The following is a 13,026-nucleotide window of genomic DNA, read 5'->3' on the forward strand; positions in this document are numbered from 1 at the left end:
AGCTTGTGGAGGGATCTTTAATCAAGTTGCTGAATCTTCCTTTGGATGTCTAAGCACTCTGCATTCTGAATCTTAACTATGTTCTTCAAGGACTTGGATTTAATGCTATACTTGTTCACAATATATTCATTCTAGACTGACATGAGTTAAAAAGAACAAACTACACTTTTAACAGGGCTGTAGTTTGAGAGACACTTTTAGCAAAAGGCCAGAAAATACCTGAAGGCCTGTTTCTGCTAGAAGATAAACAGGTATTTGCTAAGCCAGCTCCCCAAATGAACAAGCATTCAAATAGGGTCTTCATTTGGAAAACGAAGAATAAAAAAAGAGTCTGTCACCACATTCAGATTGGATATTCCTTTGCCCTGTTACTATGAGTGTCCTCTTTCATCAACTACGAGTTCAGCGACCAGTTTTTTATTCAGAGTTTTAGAGTGCAAATATGTCATGTTTGTAAGGATACCAAACTGTTCCTTAGTTTCATCTTTTTCAAAAAGAATCGAGGTAAACAAGCCATGCAAACAAAAGAAAATAGCACACAACACTTCATGAAATTTTTAGTTTTTTTAAAGTAATCATTTTATCTTTCTTTTGGATGACATTGTTTATTGTAAGACATCATTTTTATTAAATACACTGTAATACAAGAGACTTTCCAAGTCATGTCGAGAGAAGCTGGTCACATGATTCACAAACAAAACTTTTAACACTGATACCTAGGCATCACTTTGAAATCAGCCAAGATGCAATGAAAGTTTTAAAGCAATGACTTGTTATAACAAACTGCAAAACAAGAACCACTAAATATTTCCACAGAGACATCACATTAAAAAAAAGGAAAAGAAAAAAGAAAGGAGAAAGATAGCTCTACACACCAGGTCACAGTTTGGTGACAATATAGAGATTTATATTTATATGTAGATATCTTCCTCTTTATCTTAGAGAAAAAGAGAGCGATATCTAGAAATATATATATACATAAAGTATAGGTAGAGAGCAGGGCTGGGACAAATATTTCATAATTAATTGATTCTCTCTCTATTGGTGATTTAATTAAACATCAATGTTGAATTAAATTACTTGTATATAAAACATTCTTAGCTGCTTTTCTTTAAGTTACAGAAAGATACATATAAGCTGCAAGATATAGGCCTCTGGAAAGATTTGATTTGATCTCTGTTTTCTCACATATTCCAATCAAATGGCCTCACTACTAGCAGCTTCTATTATCCTTGCCCAAAGTATTCAGTGTTTATAAAATACCAGCCGGTCATCACTCAGAACCTTCTACAAGCAAACAAAAAACCCCCACAGACCTGGTCTAGAATGCATAGACGGAAAAATAACACACCCATCATTTCCCACTTCTTCTCCTGAGACTTATGTTTAAAAGATGGCAGAATAGTCACTTGGTTGCTATTGTGAAATTCACAGTGTTTTCCCTGCAACATGTAGACTTTTTTTTTTTTTTGCTTCATATTTGTGATGAATGTAGCACACACCTCCCCCCCGCCCCCCAAATAAAGGTGTTTTAACTAAGGCTCTAAAGGACCTCTTGATTCAAAGCAGCAGTGGTTCATCCCAGCCCTCACAACAAGAAAATACAACTTCCTGTGCTATCAAAACCTTCATCGTTGATTAGAAACCCCAATCTGTTCCCCAGCCCCTCCCACTCCCCTCCCTCACATTTTATAGCAGTATTTGAAATTCAGTTACAACCAGACACAGACTTGTTCTAACACATATGCATCGTACCTTAGTCATCCAGTGACCTAATCGTTTTACTGGGTTATTTAACTTCTTTTTAAAGTGTTTTGTAAAAGTCTACATCAATCACAACAAAAACAATCTCTCAAAATGGTGGGGAGGGGTACAGAGAGAGAGAGAAAGAGAGAAAGGAAGAGAAAAGAAGAAGGAAAGAAGGAGAAAAGGAAAGAAAGAAAAAGAGAAAGAAGGAAAGAAAGCGATATAGTAAGAAAGGACAAAAAAGAAAGAAAAAGAGAAAAAATAGGCAGCTACTTGTTAAATTGTAGACAATGTATAGATATATTGTTTTACAAATCAAAATGAATGAAATCCTTTTAAAAAGGGTACATTCCACCATGCAACATGGGGTGCTGTGGCTTTACAAGTATCTGTTCTCCACGGCCAGTTCTGAGTTCTGTAGATCTATTGAGAGTGAAGGACAGAGTGTGGCAAATGCTGCTATTATTACTGCTGAATTTTGGCGTTCTCATTGTCCTACAAGTCGTGTTGCAGTCTGAATAGTCCAGCTCATTCTTGGAATTATTTCGTTACTGTAGACGAGTATAAAATGCTAATGGAGCTGCACTGTTATTCTAGGACAAGAAAACAACAATAGCACAAACCTAGAACTGACAGTAAAACAAACTCTGTTTTCCGAGCTTGGAAGCTTGTCTGTTCATTTCATTGTGAGAAATCAACAAGTGAGATGGGAATGGAAGAAACGTTTTTATGCAATCATCTGGGGAAGAAAAGTGCTTGTTGTTATATCTCTGGCATTCTAGCACTGCCTCTGCTGCACACCAGTTAAAAAGTTGAATCTTACAAACATAGAAAAAGAAATATCAAAAGAAAAAAAAATATTTTGGTTACTTAGCAGACTTTATCAATTTATTAATAGCACTCTAATCATCATTTATAATAACGTAGGTGTATGTAAATTTATACATATACACACAGCCCATACGTAATGTGCATGCATGTCTGCACATATATAAATAAAATATAACAGACATAGGCATACATGTATATGCTATGTGTGTGTATATATATATGCCATATGCAAACACACATATATAATATATATTATATATATGATCAGTTCATAGCACAGTCCAGAAAGACTTTTTAAATGAGCCTGATTGTCATATTTACTCAGTGTACACGATTTAGCTGACAGTGCAAGCATGATGAATACGCACATATACTCACCCTTCATTGTGATTTGAACATATTTCTTCCTCTTCTCTGCTTATTATGCTACGCTTACCCACCTTTTCATGAACAAACGCAAACTATGTATAGCTACAGTTTATAGCCTGTCTACCGTGATTATACATTTTATGCACTACCAAGAACATTAATGATATAGGTCAAGATTATCCATACCGGTGGCTCTGTAGAACATTTGGTCCTTTAGAAGTTTAACATACTGCTATGTTATTGCACAATGCATTGTAACACTATTTATTCTCTGAAATGACTCTAATAGTCTCACTAGTAAATCAAAAAGAAGATGCCACTAAATGCATTTTCAGGGTTTTGTGGTTATTTTTGGTATACATTCTTTCAGTGCTTGCAAAACCCACCTGTTTGTTTGCTTTCAGGCTGGAGCCTGCTTTCCAATAGAAGCAGCATCTCAGATGCCTTTTTCTTCAGCTCATAAGAAACTAAGACAGAATACAGCAGGTAGAACTTAGCACCCCCCTCCACCACCTGCAGCCTCCTCCCACTGCACAGTAAGAGCAGACTCTGACACCTTCTTTTCCACCACTGTTATTCTGAAAATCAATTTCAAATTCCTTTAAAACACAACATTCAGATTCTCAAGAGAATGCATTTCACTGGATGCTCACTCTTTATCTAGCTTTCTGTGTGAACTTCCAAGACAGTCTAGATAAAATCTTAAGGCCCACCTTGTAGGAATCCTCCTCTGGCTTTTTGTGTGTTTCCAGTTCAGTAGCGGTTAAGAAATAACATCTAGTTTATTAAAGAAATACTGAGTATGGCTTTATAGTTACACTGTCATGTTTATTTGTAGATCTGCCTTTTCAATGACATTGAGAAGGGTAAAACTTCATCAGTGTCCAGTGAACTGTTTTCTTTTGAAATTGTTCAGAATCTTTATGAGCTAGCTCTAAAAGCTTCTGAAGGAAAAACCTAAAGTGCCTCAATAAATAATATATGCGAGCAAATTATATATTAAATGTGCTATGGGAACACTTACAAAAATAAAATGTTTAATTTATTAAATAAAATATCCCCAACACAAAGATGAAGGATTATTTTCATCTGGCTCATTTCAATAAGAAGTAACAAAAAGAGAAAACGGAAAGAAAGATCACTTTTTTGCAGTAACGCCCCCTCACAGAGGGAGGCAAAAGTCTTGAGGAACAGGTAAGGTAGGTTTTCATTTGTAAGAATTCATATTAAAAATAATCCTAACTCTAAATTTGAAATCGTCAACTTCCGGTTTGAAAAATAACAGGTATGCCCATGCAGCTGTCATCAACACAGTGGCCATGCAAATGTTATACACATACAATGCCAATCCAACCAAAAATAAATTATTTAAGAAAGAGTGGATGTTGGTAATGACAGCACTAGTACCAATGCAAACATGGTGCTGAGTTCAGGGTCTTTGCACTCTGAACAGTAAGCCATAACCTCAGAGTAATTTGTTTTCTCCAGAGATCTTTATCCCCTGCCATGGCTCAGACATAGCCAGTGATCTCCGTGTTTTAGATTATTCATGTTATATCAGCCTATTGTATCTGTAACATTGTAAAGGCAACTTAACACGGCTAATGTTCTCCATTAGCTCCTTCTAATGAAATACAAGTTATATCATTATGAGTTTGCTATGCCTACTAGGGTGTACTACAAGATGAGTGATAGTTTCTGCACAAAGGGCATTAATCTAAAAAGACCATGCACAGTTTTGCTTGCACGGTTTAAAAAAAAAAAAGAAAAAGGATTGAGCAAGAAAGGAATATGCTGCTGGACAAGCACAGTATAAGATACACCTGCCCCAGCATCTATAGCTTGTCCTATCTTATCAAAATCCTTAGTTTCAACATGTGATCCTGAAATTAATACTGTACATTAATAAGCCTAGCTTCAGCCTTTATTAAAATAGACTACCTGGAGAACATTTTTATACCAGTGGCATGACAATACCCTACCAGAAGACAAAATAAGGGCATGTGTTTAGTTTATCATGTTGTAACGTAATTTTCTGCAGTGCAGGCAGCATCTTTTTCCCTTTTACTTGTATCTGGCAATGAAAGGTGCTGGCAAAGCACCTCCTTGAACAATCCCTTTAGTCCTCAGAAAGACTCTTCAGGGAAAATGCTAAATCCCCTCTTGCCTTCCATCAAATAATTTCAGTGTTTTTTGTGGGGTTCAATGCCACCTGATCCCCTACTTCCTCCAGATAGTGTATCACATAAGACTGTCTTCTTTCCATCTGGCTTTATCTCCGCAAGGAACATGCTTCATGTAGAGAACACCAGTCTTCTTTTTCCACCCACATGCCGAAGCAAAAAAATTGAGGTGAATCCATAGAAACTCCCAGTAGCTGTACAGCAGAAATCACAAAGTTCGAGTCAAATATATTTTTCCCTTTTTTTCATCCACATCAAAGGCATGAATACAACAAGGCATTGTTAGTTGTGGCGGGCAAACTGAAGAGTCTGCTGATATAACAGATCAGGTTTTTAAGGCCTTTGTCTATGCAGAGTTACAATAATGCAGAAGCCAAATTGATTAGAAAGACAGAAGAGAAGAAAAAAATGATAGAAACTGAAAGAGAGAGAGAGAGAGAGGTGATACGTCTCAGTAATGTCTAAAAAGTCAATACTGTGTCTACAGATGGAGAAGTGCACATTGCTTGCCCTTTGAAAGCTTCTCCGCAACTTTGTCATTAATACTGTCAAAGTTAAGAACACATTTTAATGGAGTTCAGCGGCAGTTGAACACATTCATTCCCGCAGCCCATAAGAAGAAATGCTAGGAGACTTTAGCCTAAAATATCCAAGTAGACTGGAGATGCCTTGGCCAAGTTCTGGAGGAGGGAATGGATTTCTTTGATGTTGAGCCTCATGTGAGGCTCCCGTTGCCAACAGCCCAGCATCAAGTCATACACTTCCTTGGGGCATGTGCGAGGTCGCTGCAGGACTCGGCCCTGAGTGATGCACTCAATCACCTACAAGAAATCACAAGGAAAGGATCAGCACAGCTGTGCCAACTACATGGGGGTCATCAATGGAAGAGTTAACTGCTAATTGCCACAGCAGCCTCACTGGTGGCAGTCACCCAGCCAACTCTGCCAAGGGCTGCATTTCTAGGTAGACACATGAGCAGCGCGATGCGATCTGGAAAAATCACTGTAATGTAAGTGATCAAAGACCAGTAACTTCACTGATGTTACGTTCACCCACATTGCCCCTTCCACACATGAGGGATGATAGCTAGGAAGTAATCTCTCTACCCATCTATCAACCTCACCACATCTCAGAAGGAGGCTAAGTTTTCACGCTGCTCACACAGAGCATCAGTGCCTCTGCCTCCCTCCCTCCTTCCTTAAACATACGAGTATCACTAAGGCTAATCTCTGGAAAGGGGTTACTTGTAACTGCCTGGAAATCAAGAGATCTCCAGATTACTTCAATCTATTCAAGAATCGTTTCGGACAACCACTCTGCAACAATGAAATGTATGATATGGAATTGAAATCACCCAAAGCCCATTCAGGAGATAGCTAAGCTCCTTTTCATTGCCTCATGGTCTTTCTCAATACCCAGAACAAACTGTATCCTACAAAAAGGAAAAAGCTAAATTCCAACTGGTATAGTTCTGCTTGGAGAACTTCCATCCGCCTTGGGTAGAAAAGGGTGAAAAGGAAGAAATTCATCACAAAGTTCATGACTCGTGATATCAGGGGTTTTGCCTTTACTAAATACATGTGCTGCTGCCCTTCTCCACAGAAGCCACACCAACAGTTAACGAGCCAGCCTTCCCAATGCAGTTTGAGAATGTATTACACACACCTCGTTGTTTGAGAGCTGATACCATGGCTGTTTGCCATAAGTAAAGATTTCCCATAATACAACCCCCAGGCTCCAGACATCGCTTTCTGTGGTGAACTTCCTGTACATGATACTCTCTGGAGGCATCCAACGAATGGGCAGCATGGTGTGACCCCCAACCTGAGAAAAACAAATGAAACAGTCAGAAATAATTCCTCCAGACCCTTACAAGGTAGAGTATCAAAATGTTAAATAAGAAGAATCCATGGTTTCTTTTTTTCCCACATGACACCATTCACTTCGAGGAGCTTTTAAGAACTAGGGATTCATGGTCCAAACTCTTCTCCCACCAACAACAATCACTACCATGATAGGTTTCTCAACACAATCTCCAAATACATTGTTTCAGAAGTGCAAACTCATCTTTAACATTTACTTGGCACACCCTACCCAAGGAACCGGAAGCTCTATAAAATTATTAATTAATTTAGCCTACCAACCCACTTTAAATTAGGCCAGTTTTACTCTCCATTTTAACACTCAGGAAACTAAAAAAGATTAATGAAATGAAATCTACATTGATGATTCTCCTAGAAACTCTGCACTATCAACTGAAATCCATGAACACACAGTGGTCTGACTGCATGACACAACAGGATCAGGATCTGTATGGTTTAATATCCTAATTTTGAGTGAAGTAAAGCAATGCTATTTTCTGTTGATAATTTCCAAAGTTAATGCATCAAATTATTTTGTTCCACATTAACTACACAGCTTTTAAAAGAGTTTCAGTCCTTTGGATATATTCCCTTGATAATAAACAATTTGTAAAACATGGACTCCTATCCCAAATCAACTCGTATTGAATGGGATCTTTCACTGAATGAATGCCTTTCTGAAAGTCTCTTAGAACATTTTTCATTTTCCGCAGAATGCTATACTTCCTTAAAATTAGGTTTCCTAACCTCGATTTAAATTTTAAAAAATCTCGTATTTCCAGTTTCTAAACAATTTATTGTTCCTGACATGTCCCATTCCGGCTGGATCACATCAATAAAGAAATCCTCTCACGTACTTTTAAAATAGCATAACTGCTGAGATACTGTGATATAGATATATAGATATTCTGATTACTTTTGCATCAAGACAGCTGTGAATATTTCCAAGGAAGTTAAAAAAAACAAAAAAGGAAAGCTTTTTCAAGGACATGTAACTTTTGATTAACTCTCATTTTCCTGTCTGAAAATGTATTTAGTTATGAAACCACATTTGCACTTTCAAGATTCCATCAGTTCAAAATATCATTTCTCCTTGTGGGACTTCACATTTGTTGTTATAAATAATGCCCTCCTTGTTCTCATGTTGAAACAGCAAATGGAAGGAAAACCCAATAGAAGTTCATTCAGGGTTCACATTATTTCTAAGTCACGCAGAACATCCATTTCCAGCTATTTGTCAGTAATTCAGCGTTAGCGCAGCACACCAAAAACACAGCTACGGATGTGAGAACTCAACCCTGTCCATGCGTTGCCACAAGTCAACGCCCGCTACTGACTCCATAAAAAGAGAAAGTCATGCTGAAACTTTCATAGACTTGGTCTATTACTAGGCTCGTCTTCTCCTCCCCCTACGTGAGATGTCACGCGAGCGATGGAGGAGTATTTTTTGTCAGGATGCCGAATGAAAGGTAGGGCTCCCGACTTGCGGATTTGCTTCTGACTCATTGCAGGTTGCTGTGCACAGGTTTCGGAGCCATTCAAAAGGGGACCCAATTCCTGCAGCTTTCCACCTAACTTAAAAACATAGACGTGAGCACTCCATTGACAGAGAATGGATACACATATTTAAGTGCTGTGCTCAATTCGGCCCATCGGTCTCTGTGTTACAGTTCACCCCTCCGGCAGCCAGACTGGCTGTAAGGCTCTGTGCATCAGTATTTTTAATTGTCTTTGACTGAGAAGTCACTGGATGTGGACAGTTTGAAGTAAACACCAACATGCTGAGATGCAAACAAAGCTTCCGTTTCCAACCTTAACATAACCTAAACTGACATGGCAACCAAACAGCTCCAAACCACCACTTTTACCCCCATCTTGAGAGGTATTTCGTTAGAAAGTCAGAAAAGTTAGTCCCTTAGAAACATGCAGCCACAGAGACCCGGACAAAGGGCAAGTGCCATTAAAAGATGGTTGGTGATGAGAAGCTTTTGGTCTCATCAAATATTAAAATGGCTCTTAGATCTGCTCATCACATAGCCTCTGCTACTGGTTCTTTTCAGCAATTTCTTTGACTCATTCCTTAAAAATTAATGAAAGCTATAAACGATATAATATGTGCCTCTATTTTTTCTTATTTGTCACCTCTTACATCAAAAGATTTTGAAAAAGCAATTAAAAAAAACCACTCTCCAAATCTTCTTTTCCCATGGTTCCTTGCTACAGAACCAGAGTGGTAGGAATCTATGCTGAGTTTCCAATGTCATTCAGTAAAATGAATGACACACCTCTAGAGTGATGATGATAAATTGTCACCAAATGATAGCTCTGCGATGAACTGATCTGTAACATCACAGACCTAGCTGTCCCTCTTTGCAGTCATAGCAAGACTGACTCATTAGTATTGACACCAAGAATTTGATTTACAGATAAGCACGAGCCACAGCGCTCTTTGGTGTCCTTCCCACATCATTTCTGTCCCTGAAGGCAGAAGACTTCATTGGGCAGAGTACTTGTCCAGGACTGAGAAGTCCTGAGGTCTCTCCATCTCTATCATTGCCAATATCAATCATTTTAGCCAAAGTTACTTCCAACATCTCAGCATCTTTGTGAAGATAATATTTAATTCTTGCAAAGTATCAATAAAAGTATTATAAGGGGTGCTCTTCTTGCCAGATGGCATTGCAATGAAGACAGAGTATCTGTGCAACATTGAGCATCACCTGTGGCAGGCTGAGCATCTCCCCGTGGTCCAAGAGCACCTTCAGTTTCAACTCAGATTTCAGTTCAGCCACATTAAAAGCACAGGTCAGGGCCTGGCCAAAGGCACTTTTTCTAAATGCACATTTCCTTCGCTATTAATGATCAGTGGTTACTGAGTCAACACTCACTCAGCTCAGAAAAGCATTAAGGGCTGTGTTAGGTATAAGCTCAGAGCTTCAGAGCTTCCTTGAACTGAAGCCCGGGACTTGACACCACTGTTCGCAGGATGCCTGAAACAAATTGCCAGACAGTTGTGAGTTTCTTTCAATCTTTATTGGACTGTTGAGTCCAAGCACCCACAGTTGTGCCATAATAGCAGTGAAGAGAGGTGGAGTGCTTTTTTGCTGTTGTTGCCAAACTCTCAGCAAGGCTAAGGGGTGTTTTCCAAGAAGGACCAATGAAGGAAAACATGACTACACTGACCAAACTTTAAAGGTGCTGAATGCTTCAAAGGGATGCCTTCTGCGTATGCTTTAATAAGAAACACAAGTATTACACAGCTCTCAGATATCATCAGCGTTCTGCAGGATAAAGTCACTGCTATGCACACTGTAATTGCAGTGCTGCTTGATACACATGATTTTAAAATGGTTGTGTGCTAAGCAGACTACAGTTGCAGGTAAATAACACCTTTATATTCAGTCTAGCTAAGGTTATGACCAGTTTAAAAGCATTACAGTTTTAACTTAATATACTATCATTTTAAAATCCATACTGTAGCTGTAAAAATGCTGCAAAAAGGACCGTTTTATGGATACAAATTAGGGTATATTTTCTTGATGCTTACCTGAAAGCAGCTGCATTATGATGATTCATTTTTATTTAGAATTGGACTTACAGATCCTTTCTGGGACTTAAGTACTTGGTTCCAAATGTCAGATTATGAAAGCAAGCACTCCCTAGCCCAGTCGTAGCCTTGTATTACATTCACTAGTTGGTTACTAGCAATATTGGACTAGAATCTAAACCAGAAAGCCTGGTGAATTACCTTCTGCAATGTGCAAACTATCCACAGGGAGGAGATTGCTATGCCAGATCAGTGAACTACAATGTTCTCCAAAGAAGCACTTCCAAGGGGAAAATGCTTCCCCGTGTTTTGAAATGTTCCACGTATGAAATGTTGCACTTCCAACAATACAATGTCATTCCACTTGTCACCACTTTCAGCACTCATCTTTCAAATGAATTCAGCACTTTGAAAGGTGCCAGAGAAGCCGACCTTGAACACTGTTTTCATCTATTTGCAGATGTCAAGCTTCAAGGATTGCTGTAGAAGCATCATGTCTTAGCCTTGAAGCAGGGCAACTAATTCTAGAATTTGCTAAAGTTTGTTCACTTTCTGGCTTCATATGTTCCGTATCCTGCTTCATAGATACTGGAAAATGATGAGGCTTGTCTAATGCAGAAGTTTCAGTTTTAAGAAGGAAACCAGGCCCGTAGTACAAAATTCTGTGGAAGCTGATTTTTGTTGCCCGAGGGTCTGCACACATCCATCCATCCATCCATTCATCCATCCATTTAACGTAAACCCAGCTTGCTTGCACATTAATATTACTGCTACACAGAAGAGCCCTCAGCTGATCGTCATCAAGCTAAAGGCAGGCAATCACTGCAATTTCCCTATGCCAATTAAAAATGCATCTATCGATACCCTGCCCTGGTCACTGTTTCAGCTTCTACTGCCCAACTGCCATGAGAACCCAAAGCCCTGTTGCCTGATGTTTGTGAGCAAATGGGTATGCTCTCTTACAAAGAATGAGCAAATGAAGCCTTGTGCTCCTGCTGGGAACAGGAGGCTGTGGGTGGTGCTGGGGGAAGCCAACCTACAGAGATATGGAAGAAACAGGCTGTATGTGGGGCTGCACAGGTAAGACACAAGCCACAGGCTGGGAAAGGCACAGGAGATAGTGTTGCTAAGATGACCACTCAGTCGATTCACACCAGGTTTATGCCTTACTCATTTGTACCATGAAGACGGAGGGCTGAATGGACTGGCCATACTTTTGCAATGCATGCCAGCTGCAACCTGATCTTACCATTGCAGCACTGGGGGCTGTGGTGCTGAGGGTACGACAGAAGGCTTTGGGGCTCCAGAGCCATGACGTAGGGTGCTGCAGGGGCTGACCAAAGGACAGGACAGGGACTAGCCAGAACAGGGAGTAATCTCTCTTCCTGCTAAATGCTGGTGGCCATCTTTGGAGAGGCTCCAGCACTCCTGGAGAGGATGTTAAATCCAACCCCCAGCTTTTGCAGGCATTGTATTACATAACCCTTTCCCCATTTTTTTCCATTTCTGGCTTTAAGTAGTTGATTACTCTGAATTCATGCAGTAAAAAGCACAGCAACCAATTGCATAGCTTTGGAAAACAGACTTCCTCATTTATGTTCAGCGTTCCCAGGTTCCCACGATTCCCACAGAGTGACATTGCAGTAATGTGTCACAGCGCTTTGTATATTCTCTAAAGACTAGTGATGCTTTTTCTGCCAACAGGATAAAAGTAATCTTTTTACTTTGGGAGCCCAATGAACCTGAATGACTAACTCATGGGTTTCAGCCCATGATCCTGCCCAATGCCCTGTCTGGCTTGACTGCTGCATCTCTCCAGAGCCCTGCTGATCTCAGACCTTTTGCAATTCAGGGTGGTAGTCTTGAAAGCAGCCACACAGTTCAGCATATGCTTAAATCAACTGTCATGTGACAAGTATATACTCAGTCTCTTTAATGCAGCTGGATCTTAGTTTGTCAAACTGGAACCAAACTGAATCTTTTGATTCATTTGTTCACTCCCTCTTAAAAAAGCATCCTGTATACTTGTGGGATTACAGCATTTCAGGGTAGTTTTCGCTATTTATGTTTTGGTCTTCTGACTTGTTTCCCCATCTCAGGATGATATAACTGCAAAGAAATGTTCTCTGCAAAAATTATCACGTCTTATTGCTAAAACTGAAAACCTCTCCTCTCTTGGTGAACATCTGCTCTTTCCCCCTCATAAAATGCTGGCAAATGTTTCTCTCAGCACAAGAAAAAATCAATAATTGTTATTTTCATTTCTTCCATGCCCTGGCCTTGCAGACAAAGTCAATGTCTCCTCTTAAAATATCATCAGTCCTGCCATGTCCACTTGCAGAAAAGCAATACATTATTTTCACAGTCATAACAAGTCATACCACTCCAGCACATGAGGTTCCTGAATTATGAAGTAAGGCAGATTATTAGCCAATAGCTAAAGATGTGTCCTTTCATTTTCACTTGTAGCCCTGCTTTAGTTTATATC

At 39.4% G+C, this 13,026-nt stretch overlaps 1 protein-coding gene across 1 annotated transcript in view; it reads right to left on the reverse strand.

Moving 5' to 3' along the window:
• Positions 1 to 3,966: 3,966 nt before the first annotated feature.
• The window catches only part of NTRK2 (neurotrophic receptor tyrosine kinase 2), a 208,541-nt gene continuing 199,481 nt past the window's right edge, over positions 3,967 to 13,026 (reverse strand). Inside the window, exons 16-17 of the mRNA XM_075138482.1 lie at positions 6,795 to 6,953; positions 3,967 to 5,950 (exon numbers count right to left, since the gene is read on the reverse strand). Of these exons, the coding sequence (XP_074994583.1) occupies positions 5,765 to 5,950; positions 6,795 to 6,953 (345 nt within the window). The 3' untranslated portion in view covers positions 3,967 to 5,764. The remainder of the gene's footprint in view (positions 5,951 to 6,794; positions 6,954 to 13,026) is intronic.

Source organism: Calonectris borealis, chromosome Z (assembly GCF_964195595.1).
Source record: "Calonectris borealis chromosome Z, bCalBor7.hap1.2, whole genome shotgun sequence".
Lineage (NCBI taxonomy): Eukaryota > Metazoa > Chordata > Aves > Procellariiformes > Procellariidae > Calonectris > Calonectris borealis.